Below are 15,598 nucleotides of genomic sequence, written 5' to 3'. Positions count from 1 at the left end.
AAATTATTTGGTTAAAAGGAAGCCTTTAATACTACACAAACAGTATTAAACTGGAGTATCGTGTGAATTCTTTTGGCAAGAAAATGGTAATCAAGAACTTTCAATAACATTGTATATATTTGACACTTTTTAGAGTACAGCAAAACAAACATTCATTTTTATAATTGGTAAAAGTCTCAAAGGATTTTTAAAGTGTTTTATAATTTTAAGAAAAATGTTTTAAAATTTAATCCCAATGGAAAGATGGAAGTTTGGGTTTTACTTTAGAGGAAAACATTTCATTTTTAAAGTCATAATTTGCTTCATACCAAGACGAAGAATCCATTGAATTTAAATGGGTTTTGTACAGCAAAGTTCTAAAAAAATAATTTACATCAAATATAATTTGGGTCCACAGCTTTTCAGTTAATGAGAAATAAAGATGAAGCTATTTTACATGAAAGTCTAACCCATTTTAGATGTTCAAGTATACATTTTAAGTTTGCCTTCAAATAGAATCACTAATGCTTCTAATCCACAGAAAGCATATTTAAAATGGTACGGCTAATAAATATACAAATACAGTGTCAGTACAAACCTTGCAAAATAAATAAACCTACTTTAAACACGAAACTACTTTTTTTCCCCACAAAACTACTTTTGATTTAAAAAAATGATTAGGTTTTTTATTAAGGCATTACAACATCGTTCTAAATTCATTTTGTGAAAACCAAAAATGGAATAATCTGTGAATATATGAACAATAACCTTTACAAAAAAAACCCAGTATCTTTTCTATATGTGAAAAGAATCTTAAGAGTGCACTATGGTACACAGGATAGGAACTATGTTGGATTACTTTTAATGAATCTTACAGAACTTAATTACACTTACAATGCCCCAAAAGCTTTTACTTCTCAGCCATGAACTGAGAGGCTACACTATGTAGTTTGCTAGTTTTCAGATCTCTGTGTCTCTTGTTCCCAGTTCTCTAAGTTGGGTCAGCAAACTCTGGCCCTTGGGCTATCAGATCCAGCCTACCACCTATTTTTGTAGAGCCCTTGAACTAAGAAGACTGTTTTATATATTTTAATGGTTGAAAAAAAACGGATATTTGTGACGAGAAAACTATATGAAATTCCACTTTCAGTGTCCAAATTCCACTTTCAGTGCTTGGAATGCAGCTCTGTTCATTCATGTACTTTTTGTCAGTGTGGGCCTCTGGCAGTACACACAATTTACACAACAGAATTACAGCAGAGTTCATATGGTCTCCAATTCTAAAGTATTTACTGTCTGGCCCTTTGCAGACAAAAGTTTGCTGACCTTGTTCTTAGAGAGTTACCGCCACGCTTAGGGGTGTTTCCCAGCTCAGCATTTATAACGGCGGTCCCCTGTGCTGCTCCTGCATGCCAGCAGGAAGTCGCTGGCAGCTTTTAGCGCTGTGCCACTTGTCCTCACCGTGGACTTCATTTCATCATGTGTGAAGAAGGTTGCAGTTCAGAAGTCAGCATTCCAGTTTAACTCCATTGAAAATAAATTCTATTTCTTCCTGCCATGTTCATTCTTGACTTCTTGCCAAAAGATCTTCACCTGTAACATTGCATGAATAGGCTTATTAGTGTATTGAACATGAAAAAGTAGAAATATTTACAGCCTGCTAAAGGATTTTGCCCTAGATAGGACACTACAGCAGTGAGAAGTGGGACCCAGGGACATTTACCTTGAGGTCATTTTCCCCACCCCTAGGCAATTTACTTGTGGCGCAAAGTGAATTCCAATGGGCTGCTTGGGCATCAACGATGCCCCTTTAGGCACCACCCCAGACCAAAGCTATATGTATGCCCCCCATACCACGTGTCTGGCAGAGAAAGCCAGACCCTGGTGGTAAGGAGTTTCTCCCCACATCTTTAAAATAAAGGCCACTTTATATTCTGTCTTCTAACTGCGCCAAAAATCCTATCACCTATCAAGAGTTCAGTGTTGTTCAGCCTACAAAAACCCACAGCTTTGGCTGCTGTTTAAGGACTCTTTCCTACAAAGACAGTGTTAGAACATGATTGTTTTAGGAGTAGAACATTAGAAAATAGTATTCGTAAAAAATCATATTCAAATAAGTCATTAAACTTCTATTATTTTTGAAACTTTAGATATGATCATTTTAGGCCTTGATTTAGCTAGGGGCATAAGTGCCTGCCTGGCAAGTGTGAGGTCCTGAATTTGATCCCTGGTAACAAACAAGAAAAAAAAAATTTAGAACAAATAATATGAACTATTGTGTCTGTAGTAAAAACACTGAACTTGTTATGGACATATAAAGACCTAAATGCTCTTTCTTGGAAAAGCCATCTTAACGGAGGGCAGACATGAAATATAAATACCCATAATTTTGCCAATGGCTATTTTAAAGAAAAACCTCCCCATCTTTAAGTAAAGCTATGAAGTTAACTGATTGATTATAAATATCTACTTGCTTCAGAAAAACAATGCAAAGACCAAATTCTAGATCACTGCTGATCTTACTGCTCCCCCAAAATACAATCAATTGGTAATGTCATGGTGTGCATGTTATTTTAAATTGCATTTTCAGTATAGTTATATTCCTCTTTCCAGTATAGTTATATTCCTCTGTATTCACTGCAGTCTTGGAGCACAGAGAGGGCTGCTTAAATGTGGAGTATATTTCTGACAAACTTGCCAACCTTAGTGGAATTTCACTCCATCATGACTAAAATTACAATCTAGACCTGTAATATGGTATCATCCCACCTGTAATAGATTTGATACTATTATGGGCATGAAAACAGTATTTTAAGTGCTGGTCAGTGTCCTTATGTGAACTTTAACGTCTGGGATACTAGATGTATCTCAACAGACAAGTGCTGAGCTGGAGCATCACGGGTGCACACTTTTCACTGTGATCTAATGCTCTCTGGTGTGGATTGTTGCCATGGGGCACCAGTTATTTTGGGAGATGCTCCTTAAACATACAAATGTGGTTTCAGTGTGTTGGGTCTTCTTTTGGACTGGCAAAATCAAAATTGGCTCCCTAAAGAAGTATCAGTGAATTCTTTAACTGAGAACTTCCGTAATTGTGCACCTTTAAGTGAGAAATCTTAAGACAGTGATAAAGATAAATAGTGAAGCTGGTGGGATAAGCATCAACATCTTAAGTGTTGTTGCTTTCTTGTGAACATGAATCTTAGACCTGCTATGGAACAGATGAAAAGTGAGCTTTACTGATTTTTTAGGTTCATTAACAAACTAAGTAAAGTTGGGCACAGCATCATGGGCCTGTAGTTCCAGCTATCCAGGAAGCTGAAGAAGGAGGATCATCTAAGTGCAGTAGTTCAAGGCCAGCCTGGGCAACAGAGCCTGACCAGTTTAAGAAAACCGCTTCAGTGAGTAGTAGAAATATGTTTGGCTCTTTTGCATGCTTTTGTTCAGGTTCTATATAAATAATCTGCTTTAAGGTAAAACTAGCTGGATAAGATAGTGCACACCTGTATCCCAGCACTTGGAAGATCAGGGCAGGAGGATCACTGGGATTGGAGACCAACCTGTACAACGAAGTAAGTGCAAGGCAGTCCTCATGTACATAGTAGTACCCTGTCTCAAAACGCCAAAACCAAGAACTTCAAAGAACAAACAAATGGATAAAATGAAATTTATCCTGTATGTGAATACTGATGTGAATACTGATGGTCTAGTAACCAACGTTGTGGAGGCTGTTGTGTGATTTTGCTTTCTTTTTAACTACTGCATCTTGGGAGCCACATTTTTATATGGTTACTTTAGGGAGGAGATGGAGTTGTTAGGCTAAATCAAACCTAAATTAGAATAATATTAAACTAAGAATCCAGAGGATAAAAGCTGAAGGATCTCTAGATCCTTTGAAAAATGTCCATGTGAATTACTAATTAAGGCAGTGCTATGTTTGATGAAGTAAGGCTGTGTGCCCCTTTGGTTAAGTTGGTTGCCCTCTTGTACTTTTGTTTAGTTATCTGCAAAATAAGGTCTAAAATGTTAAAAGCAGCCTTGAGGTTAAGGCTGCTTTTCCTTAAGGTTTCAGCAGCCTTGTCCTTTTGCAAGGCACTGTCCCCAGCTGCCTGCAGGGGACATGTTGTGGAGAAGACATAATAAAGCAAACTCAGTTGAGTCCGAGGCTGCAGTGACTGTATACCTGGTGAAGCATGCTGCCCTTAGTCACTGTTGGTAATCAGCGGTGTCCCTGGATGTCAAGCCACCCGCGGGTTTCTCTTCCTTATACTGGACACTTTCTGAGGCCAGCTGCTGAGGTGGTAAAGTGAGGCCCCGAGGCTGCTTGGTGGACTTGGCAAACTTCTTGAGTTCACTTGCAAAAGAGATACCCTTTCTTTTGTCTTCTCGAGATGCCTGTGGGAAAAAGAATCTTTCCTTGGTTGATGGTCCTCAATCACAAAGCACTGGAGTGACTCCCCTTGAATGCAGAACAACTGCCCCAACTTTGATTATATGGAGACTTATTTCCTTATACTGATACATACACAGCTGACTATGGTATTTCCTGTCTTCAGTTGGCTCTAAGCATTGCAAATAAGGCTGGCTGAGGTGCTGGTATGTAATCCCTAAAGCCATTAGTCTCCTGTTTCCTCACATAGTGCTCTCTCTAAAATACATAAGCACAGCGGGATGGATATTAGAGCCTTTTGCTCCCGGAATGTCAACTGGGTATGAGCCTCAAGGTAAAGAGGCTATGATTCCCCAGGGCACAAAATTTACATATCAGAAACCAAAGAAGCAACAGCCTCCTATAATTCAGTTGCTACCTTAATTGAATCATGCAAATTGATCCTTCTGCATAACATTATCTCTGCATTTTGCAGAGATGCTCTTCTTCTCATCTGGCTGCCAGCTCAAGTTACTCGGGTAATTTCCGCCATCCTCACTGTCATTCATCCTCAAGCCACCCCCTTCTTCACAAGATAATAAAGTCTGGGAGAGCCTAGGATCAGGGCTTTTGTGTGCACATCCTCACTGGCTGCCTTTAAGTTTGAATATGTCTTTACTCGCTGTGCAGTGCATTGGAGGTGGTAGATTGGAATTAACTTGCTTGGCTTCCTATACTGTCTCAGTGGGATTATAAATACAACTTTTTGGACTGTGAGGAAGACTAGAAAAAGGATTATGATACTTGGGTGACTGTATACAATATTTGGGATTACAATACACTATGTCAAAAAGAACCCTTTTTACTTCTCTCTTTGCTAAATAGAGCTTTGGATGGACCAAGAGATTTTTCTCTCAGGACTCCTCAGCCACATAGTGCAACATAATTCTCCCCCTTCCTCCTGCCCACACACACACAGTGAAAGAGCCCAACAATTTTCTCCCAACTAAATTTGACTTAGGAACTTCCAGATTGTACTAGCTCTCAAATCATGATGTGATTATGAATATGAGCTGGGGTGTTTTTTTGCTACCAGGGATTGAACTCATGACCTCATGCTTCCCAGGTAGATGCTTATACCACTGAGCTAAATCCCCAGCCCAGTATGAGCTGTTTTAGGAAGAGAGCGAAGTAACTTTAAACTTTACCTGCACCTGCTCCTTTAGCTTAAGGATGAATTTCCCTGCACCTTTCCACTTGCTTTGGGCTTGAAACACACACTCCTGGTCTAAAAGGACTCGCTGTGAAGACTTTGGAGCAGAAGACTTCTTGTTGGGTGTGTCTTTCACTACCTCTTCCAAAAGCACATAGTCCCCCGGATTGGGGTTGCTCAGGATGCTATAGGAATATTTGGCTTTGCATAAGGTCTGAAAAAGAAGTTATGATCAACTGAATAAAGTATCTTCAACATGTGCGATCCCTCTAACTAAACTTTAACATGGAAAAGTGGCACATACTTTTAGAGATGGAAAGAAACTTCCAGCTGTCACCTAACTCCTCCTCTTACATGTATGTAATTGTAGTTTGTAACACACTTTCTCAGATTACTTATGTCCTCAACAATCTATCATTTAGATGAAGCATAAACTTATAAAAGTTAAGTAGATTCTAGATGAGGAAGCTTAAATTTACAAAGATTAAGTAGGTTCCACAATTCCAGTTCATAAGTAAAAGAATAAAGAACTAAACTAGATTTTCTGCATATACCTTAAAGCACATCTTAAAAGATAGAAGGTTATGCAGCCAGTGAGGAACAGAATTCTGCCCCTCAGGGGCCTCCCTCCCATAATGCTTCCTCTTACAATCTTAGATGTTGAGATTTTAGTCACACAGTCTCCCTTTTCATTGAGTACAAAAATACCTTCTAATTTACTCATTTATTCATTCATCAGATATTTACTGAGTATCTACTATGTCCCAGGTACTGTGCTGTACTTTGGAAAGGCAGAGATGAGCAAAATGAGTGAAAATCTGGGGGCCAAGGGTGCAGCTCACTGGTACAAGCACCTGCCTGGCAATGGTGAAGTTGTGAGTTCAATCCCTGAAACCAAAAAACAAAAACACTGGAATTCAAAGTCAATCAAGGGGGCTAATTAACAAATTCATGTTTGGAACAGTAACTAGCACGTAGGTGGTGTTTACTATGTGCTAGCATGGTACTAAATGTTTTACATTGACATAATCTTTGCAACAACTTATCTCCAGGTTTTATGACTTTGGTGATTTATGGTATTCTGGAGTCAACAGGACTAGTCAAGTCAAGCACAATAGGAATATTTACAAAATGGAAATACATCAGATTCCTCTGCCCCCAGCTAGTTTACCAATGCTCAGTAGAGCTAAGGCCCAGAGATCATCTGAGATCATACTCAATATCTCATAGTGAAAAACAGAGCTGGGTTTGAACCTACAACAGTGATGGCAGAACTTTAAAGAGCAATGCCCGAACTGCAAACCAGAACCCAATTGTTTATTGGAAAGTGCTGATTCTGCAACTAAATCTGAATACAGTGCTACCTCGGCTTACAAACTTAATTTGTTTTATGATTTTGGGAAAAATAGCTGCATTTGTGTTTGTGTGGAAAAGGTGGTTATGGTTGTACTTGTCACCTGATGTGGAGTTTGGGACCAGAAGCAAAATTTTGCTGAATGCTTTTGTTTGTGAACCAAATTGTTTGCAAATAGAAGCATTCCTGAACTGAGATGTTACTATACTGAGGTTTTTTGTTTAGAAAAAAACAACTTACCTAACACTTGGCTGCTGGGAGACTTGGCTCATGTGTCGGCAGACAGCTCTGTGTGGCTACTGAGGCTCAAGCACCACAGGTCCTACCATCAGCCTAGAGCAACCTGATCAAATCTGCGTTTAGCCATTAAGATTTTAGCTCATTTCTCAAACTATGTTTAATGAATACAAACCATGAGGAAGTTTTGGAGGAAATAAAAGAGTTCTTTGAAACAGTTCCTTGAAACAAGCCTGACCAGGGGAAAGAGGGTTCAGGTAGCTGCCCACTTGTCATCTGAAAGATCTTTGAGAAGTGGTTATTAGGTTCTGGGTCATGCATTTTTGGGACAGTGAAATCACCCTGCGGAATCAGATCCTCAATCCATTATTATTGGTGCCTCCTAAAGAGTCACACTCATTGTAGATACCAAGTATCTCTTGAAGGAGTGAAGGACCATATTTCCTACCCTATCCCCCGCGCTTGCAGGCAGGTGCTTGTACCAGTGAGCTGCACCCTTGGCCCCCAGATTTTCCCTATTTTGCTCATCTCTGCCTTTCCAAAGTACAGCACAGTACCTGGGACATAGTGGGTATAGTGTTTTGTTTGGGGAAAAAAATTGAACTCAGTTTGATTGTGATCATAGTTGTACAGTTCTGTCAATATGTTAAAATCTACTGAATCATAAACCAAGTTTGTAAATTGTATAGTATAAACCAGTTATTTTAAACAGGAAAATCTTCCTAAAAGACCCCCTTCTTCTAGAATGTTACTTATAAAATGAGCTCTCATATTGGCTGCAGGGGAGAAGTGGTAAAGAAGTAGTGTGGCCCCCGTGCCCCTGTGCCCAGGGCCGTGTTGGCCAGGGAGAAGCAGCCAGGAGAAGGGGCAGCCTCCCCGTGTGCCGGCAGAGGCCCCGCGGCTGCAGGGAAGCCGCCTCCACCCCCAGCCCTCCCCCTCGGCGGAATGCAGCCCGTGCCAAGGTGACAGGAACTCAAGTGACTGACTGTCATGGTGTTTGGCTTTGCGGGCCCCGGCCTGTGCTCTGGATAACTAGAGGATAACAATATGCAGTATAGCAACAGATTGTGGATTTCCTGTTGCCCTGTTACTGTTTTTGTTTTGTTTCATTTTATTGTTCTGTTTTATCCCTTTAAAATAAAAAGTGCAACTTTGTAAAGTACAAAAAATAAAAAAGAGCTTTCAATGCGTAGACATGCTTTGTCCCAGTAACTCATGCTGACAGCTGAGGTGACGACTTTCCTTTCTTCTCTTTTCCTTTCCTTTCCGTTCCTTCCCCTCATCTGTTTTCCTCACCTCCTCTCTCCTCTGCTTTCCTTTCCATTGAACCCAGGGCCTCGTGAATGCAGGCAAGCAATCCAGCCCTGAGCCACACTTCTCCCCAGGAACAGGCTTTTACCTGCTGAATGACTTCCTGGGCAGTGCTGAGGCGGGGTGCCTTGATGACTGTTTTAGGTTGTTCTGGAGAAACATCATGCACTTGGACAAAGAAACTCTCCTCTTCTGAGCTCAAGATCACCTCTTTGTCATCTTGAACAATGCTCTTCTCTTTTAGAGTCTAGGAATATAAAAAAAAAAATGCAGTAATTCATAAGGTGATAAACAATAAAGAAAAAAAGCAAAAATTTGAGCTGTATCTTAATGTGGAAACAACTTTCTAGGTGTCTACTTCATATATTTGATAATATTTTATAAACTAAGAGATACACCTGTCTTCTGATAAGAAGAAAGCATTGTATATCTGCTGCTGATATACCCATTAAGTAAGGCTGAGAGTAAACCAGTTATTCCTTACTATGAGACATACATTTTGAAAGTCCACATCCACTAGGTAAATTTACAGAAAGATAATATACCATTTTTCTAATTACCAGAAGTACACACACAGACACACACACACCCCTAATAACCCTCTGTTGTTAGGTTATCTTCCTAAACATTTGCTGTGGATCATAAATACATTTTGGTTTTTATGATATACACAAACCTGCGACATTCTGTGAACGTAAGCATTGTGTAATTGTGAAATGGCTCCTGTCCCTTGTCAGCCTCCACTCTCAAAGGGGAATAACTTGAAGTTATTTTTTGTAAAAAGGGCCACAGGTGAGGGAAAGCACAGCAAATAAAGAACAGGCAACTCCATTTCAGGTTCGAGGCTTAGCAGGAATTCTTCTGGGATAATCTCCCCAGACAAGAGCTAACTAGAAGAATTACTATCACTATTGTGGATGTTCTAGTCAGTCATGTGATCCAGAATCATCCTCATCGATATCAAAATCAGCACAGAAAATTGCCACCAGATGGTGCCATACTATCATCAAGACCAGAAGGGATTGCTGGCGCTCGCCTGCCAGTCACACAGACCCGCCCTGATACTTCATTAACTTCAGGCATGGCCTATGAGGTACGAGACTGACTTCTGTGGGTCTTGTTTATTATGCAATGGCAGTGGAAGGATGGGGAGTTGTTATCTCCTTTTAATGCATAAAATTGTACCCTCCTAATATACCATCCTGTAACTTTTCTCCCAATTGAAAGACTGTGCACATCATTTTATGCCCATTCTTAGCAATCTTACTGCATAGGAGCATGTGGCTGCCTAAAATGTCATCGCACTATTCACAATCTAACTAGTCAGCATGAAGTCAGGGGTAACTCACATGACAGAATTTATAATTTCAGTGCCCCCAAAACCAGAAAGCAAGAAGTGAAAACAAACAACAATGTTCTAAGCCACCATATCTCCCAATAGCAATGCATCCCTTTTACAGTTCAGCTTATTTACAGTTAAGTTTTCAGGCATATTTGAAAAGCAGAAGACAATAACAACATCTCCCTTTTTACTTACTACGTTAGTACATACTGTTACTTGTTTGACACAGTCAAACAGGGTAGTTTCCGTTACAGATTTTACAAAGTGGGGCAATGAGGTTTTCAGATGGGAGGTGATCTGTTCAGGACTATTGATTTTGTGTTAGAGTCCAGGATTGTCCAGGATGTAACTCAAAAGGTAAAATAGACTTAAAAATTTGGATTTTTTTTTTTTACCAGTGTGACAATGTACCTAGAAGTGTATCTTGACTTAGTGCGATTGTCTTACATATTTTATATGTTCTTTGACCTTTTAGTCTGATTTTCAATCTGTATGTGTGATAATTAATAGTTTTAAAAATGAATCTGATGCTGGAAAAATAAAAAAGGATGGAGGGAGGAGGGAAAGAAGGGATTGAGATGTGTCATGTACTTGTATCAATGCCCTAGAGTGAATCCACTGCAAACATGTACTAATACAAGTTTAAAAAATTAGAATTTTCTTTGAGAGAGAGATGGCTTCTCCAACTTCCTCATGCTGAGAGCACAAATGGTTTCCCTTTCCTATCTCAAATCACATAACTAAACAGTTCTCTGTCAGAACATTTATACACACATTGTGGGAAAGAAATTCGCGCATGCTGGCCCCAGGAGGTCCGTGTCTGGTTCCACGTTCACCAGGCGGGGAGGGCCTCGAGAACAGTGAGGTGAGAGCTGGGGACACTGTTGCCTGTTGTCTCACTGCGTCTTCCTTGTTCCCCTGACCAGGTGAGATGAAGACTAAAAGAGTAAGGGCTGCTCCACATCGCTTTGAGCAAACCTTTTACTTTCCCACCAAAGATCTTCTTTGTCCTTGGGGAGCAACAACTAGTGCAGACCTAACCAGCTAGTAACAGAATTTCACACCCAAAGCAGTCAGGAGGGGACGGGTGTGCTACCAGGAGACAAGAGAGGTATGGAGGGTATGCAGGAGGCCCAGGACACAGATGACACAGATAACAAACAGAAACTTTAAACTTCTTCTTTTGTGGTGCTAGAGATGGAATCCAAGACCATAAGCATCATAGGCAAGTGGTCTACTGTTGAGTTACATCCTCAGCCCAAGAAAATTTTAATAGACTCTGAAGTCAAACTGTTTACATATCTTACTAGTTCCACAGGGAAACAAATGGAAATGTTTATAACCCAAATCTATCAACTCTGATAGTGCCATCTTATATTCAATAATTGCGTAAGTCATGTATACAATCAGGAGATTGTTTTTCTTTTTTCTTTGTTTTGTTGTGCCAGGGATTGAATTTGAGGCCTTCTGCATGCTAAGCCTATATTCAGCCACTGAGCTAAATGCCCAGCTTCAGTTAGTACTGATTAGGGATCATAGTGAATTAGGTAAACTTCAATACACTAAATGTGATTTGTTACCTTTTGAGGTATATTTCAGTGGTTTCAAATATTTCTTCTCCACTAGGGTGTTACCAAGGAGAACTTGGTATATTCTACTTATTAGACAAAGCTTATTAGCCTTCCCTTCTCATTTATCTATTTTTTTCTTTGCAGCACTTAATAATCTGCCTGTTTTATACACATTTCAAATGTCTGAAGGCACCCCAAGCTTCCTGGCCTTGCTGGTATGAACCCGTTGAGACCCTCAGTAGCTTTCTTCTTGCTCATCGCCTGTAGGACTGGAGGTGCCTAATCCACAAGGACTGACACACTCCAGCCTGGGAAACACAGAACTGCGGACAGAACACTGAACTGGAAGCTGTAAGGCTCGAGTTCTTTCTACTTCTCACCCTGGCATAATTTTAATTACTCCTTTTTCTCAGTACAGGGGAACAAACCCAGGAATTCTCTATTACTCAGCTACATCCCTGCTCCTTTTTATTTTGAGACAAGGACTTGCTAAATTGCCTGGGTAGGTGGGGCTTGCACTTGTAATCCTTCTGCTAAGTCTTGAAGTGCTGGAATCACAGGCACGTGTGATCACATCTGGCTTTGATTTTTAACCGCAGTTCGTTTCCTTATGCATCACATGGTTTCCATTACACCATGAAATCATTCCAAACAGTAGACATTGCGACTTTTCAATTCTGTAAATGTGATGTGTAATTTAACAAATTTACATCATTTATTGATGCTGTCACTTAGACGATATTATTTTACAAGTAGCTAGTTAACAAGCAAGTGAATTAGAAATAGGAAACAGACAAACAAAAACTAGAGAAAAATTAAAGACGGCTTCAAAAGTCAAGCTGAGTCCTCTTATAATTTCTCATAAGATGATTACCATTAGAACAGCTTGTTCTCTGTCTTAGCAATTCATATACTGACAAGGAGAGAAGCATGGGAAACAATTACATTTCTTGGCTTGAATTAAGTGTCCTTTTATCATCTGAGGCAGTGGAGGGAAGGGAGACAGTGGCTCTGGGTCCCAGGGCAGGTGCTAGAGTTCTGTTGAGGCTGCAAGTGATGTTCAGAGTCATCAGAGTGAAAAGATAACGAACGTATGATGGTGAAAACTGGCCATGATCTGTCTCGCGCCCCAGCACACATGGATTGCCAGGGCGTGTTCTGCCAGTCAAGCATTATTGTACCCCAAGGGAGAGGCCAGTCCTCAGAACAGGGCCTGGCACATATCAGGCGCTTAATGTGTTTAATCAAATTGTTAAACTGGGGGCTGGGGATTTAGCTCAGCGGCATAAGCACCTGCCTTGCAAGCAGGCAGTCGTGAGTTCGACCCCCGGTACTGATAAAAAGGAAAAAGACAAAAAAAAAAAAAAAATTGTTGAACTGGCTCAGTTGATTCATTAACAACATATCATGAGGCCTGGCTGTCTATAGCTTACACACTATTTTTACAATGGCAGTAAACTAGCTGAGGTCTTATCAATATGCTCAGCAAAAAGGTGCACCATAAACGTGCACCATAAACGAGGTCGAAGAGAGCCAACTGATTTGGACATGATAGTTGTTGCTTTTTACCTTCCTGGGGTAACTGTGGTAATATTAACACACATAATTCACATTTTTATTAATTCTGACTAGGGCTGAAGGATTATTCACTTTATGTGACATTATGGAATATTTTCAAGGAAATACTATTGCCTTACTTAGGAGTCTTTACTGACTTACCTTCTAAAGGTTGGAACGTGATGCTTTGACATGCTTGGAACCTGACATGTTGGAATCTGATGTTTTTCAGATTTTGGAGTATTTGTAGAGTTTACAGGTTATGTGTACAGTAGTATCAATTGTATCAAGAGAACCTTCAAAATAGTGAGTGTCTGAGAACTTTCGGTGTTTGCATAAATGGTTATGCAATATATGGCGTGAAAAGTTTACAGGTGCTCAGGCTGCATTAGGTAAAACAGCAGGCACCAGCAAGAAGGCTACCAGATTCAAAATGTAGAACACTGACAGCCACTGAGTCCTGCAACACTGCAGTTTTCCTTTTTGAGGTTTTGTCATCTGAGGCTTCAAAACCATGGCCCAAAAGTATCAAGTGGAAAATTCCAGAAATAAATCATTTACAACTTTTAAGCCAAGGGCAACGCTGAGCAGCGTGATAGTCTCTTTCTGTCCTGTTCTGTCTGCCCAAGCCATGCTTTCCTCTCTGCTCAGCATATCTATAATGCATCACCTGCTGGTAGTCACTTAGGAGCCACTTTGCTTATTCGATCAGGGATTGTGCTTGTATGGGGTGTGGTTTTGTCCCAGTCCACTGAAGGGCCTGGACCATATCCCTTATGGATAAGGCAATGCTGCTATAAAGCATCCTCACAGCAACGTAAAAATAAAATACTGGGCCCACAGCTGACGACAACCACAGGAATCCTTCGACCTCTTGATCCTTTGTTTCATAAAGAATATTTTTCAAACTGAAATTTCTATAACTTAGAGATAACCTTTGGGATATGTTTAGAAGAATAAAATAATTTCCCCACACTCACTTAATAATAAAATTAAGTTGTAATTACAAGAAATTCAGGATAAGAGGGACATCCTTAGTGGTGAGACGGTTACTCTCATACTGTGTAGACTGCTTCTGAGCACTTACTTCCTGTGGAGTTTTTAAGACAATCCTGCCCACATAACCTTCTTCTGGAAACCAGCTGTTTAAAATCTGCATCACGTCTTCTTCTGGACCAATGACTCTCTGGAATGGTTGTTTCCTGCATTCGTTCTTTTCTTTTGATATAAAATATTTTTCTTCCATCAAAAAATAGTCTGTGGAGAATAATTTGGTGTTTTGTTCAGTCATCAGAATCTAAAGAAAAAGCAAAAGCAAAATTAGGAACACCTCTCAGAAGTGGGACACAAACTTAAATTTAAAACACACCCAGCACTCAGAAGGCTGAGGTGGGAGGATTGCTATGAGTTTGAGGCCAGCCTGGGCTACATAGTGAGTTCAAAGCTAGTCTGAATGACATAGCGAGACCTTGTCTCAAAAAACCAAAAAAGCAGAACAAAAACAAAAACAATCAAAGCAAGCCTTCATGATATTCAGACAGGTTTGATGTGCAACTTATATGTGACACCTGCTCTGAAGTGTTGCATAGTTCTTTTTGCAAGATCTAAGGATTCTCATATATCCAAAAACAATTGTTTATGTCTACTCTGGGCAACAGCACAGTTTATTCATAGTCCCCAGACGAGAGAACCATGTTCCCACTGCTGGAGTGAGAACTCTTACTGAATTCAAACCTGTAGGTTTCTCACTCCCTCTGTGACCTTGCTGCACAGGACTAAGGAAGGGCAAGGACCCATCTAGCTTTTACTAACGATCTTTTTCTCACCATAGAAATAATCTTTTTCTCATGTAAGCTGCACAGTGCTAAATTCCCATCTGCTCTAAGTTGCTGGAAATTGTTGTGATAAACTCCTGACAGTGTGTCTAATGGGCTGTATTCTTTGTTGGCCACTTATCTTGTGTGGTCAAATGGGAGCCAGGTGGACCTGGGTTTGAGGTTTGCTGTTAAGACTTCTTATGTCTGCAAAGTGCTGGGCAAGATACTTAATGCCTTAGAGATTCATTTTCCTTTATATACAATGGGATCAGTAATAGTAACAAGCTCTTACATTTTGTTTTATGATTGAGGCACAAAGTATAGAATAGACATATTATGAGAACTCAATAGCTATCATTATAGTTACTTTCAATGATATACTCTTTCTCACTCTTCTTGCACAGATTTCTGACAAAAAGTTGAATCTGAAGGTTAAGAGTGAAGGGCAGTTACAGTGAAGAAACCCCCACTGTTGCCTTCCTGTGAGAAGCAGCTGGGTGATGCCCCACCTGTCCTGGATTAAGCAAACATCTTTCTCCCCTGGCCACAGATGCAATGATCAGAGTTAACCCTTTCTGACTTGGAGGAAAGCTGCATGTGATACATGGAGGATGATGCGAGCACAAGATTCTCACAAAGCTCTGATCCCACTACCCCAGCCCTCACAATAGATACCCTAGCTACTGGTGCTACAGTGGCAAAGGAATAATTCAGGACATGAGGCTTCCAGGAGGTCAGCTGGAACTGTCACTTCTACTAGAGGTCTCTTTTCAGTCCTAAGGACTTCTTCGCTTATTTCCATTGAGTGACAATAAAATAAATGGCTTCTTTTTATGGATGGCCCACGG

At 40.2% G+C, this 15,598-nt stretch overlaps 1 protein-coding gene across 10 annotated transcripts in view; it reads right to left on the bottom strand.

The window, feature by feature from the left end:
- Positions 1–98: 98 nt before the first annotated feature.
- The window catches only part of Plce1 (phospholipase C epsilon 1), a 349,441-nt gene continuing 333,941 nt past the window's right edge, over positions 99–15,598 (bottom strand). For all 10 annotated transcript variants that reach the window (XM_063239388.1, XM_063239384.1, XM_063239383.1 and 7 more), the window contains 5 exons: positions 14,021–14,230; positions 8,552–8,710; positions 5,557–5,775; positions 4,163–4,374; positions 99–1,572 (listed from right to left, as the gene is read on the bottom strand). In XM_063239388.1, the coding sequence (XP_063095458.1) occupies positions 4,186–4,374; positions 5,557–5,775; positions 8,552–8,710; positions 14,021–14,230 (777 nt within the window). In that variant the 3' untranslated portion in view covers positions 99–1,572; positions 4,163–4,185. The remainder of the gene's footprint in view (positions 1,573–4,162; positions 4,375–5,556; positions 5,776–8,551; positions 8,711–14,020; positions 14,231–15,598) is intronic.

Source organism: Cavia porcellus, unplaced genomic scaffold (assembly GCF_034190915.1).
Source record: "Cavia porcellus strain 051 isolate PalLab524CR breed Dunkin Hartley unplaced genomic scaffold, mCavPor4.1 scaffold_28, whole genome shotgun sequence".
Taxonomy (NCBI): Eukaryota; Metazoa; Chordata; class Mammalia; order Rodentia; family Caviidae; genus Cavia; species Cavia porcellus.
Note: the sequence above shows the minus strand (reverse complement) of the source record. Positions and strands in the feature narration are given on the sequence as shown.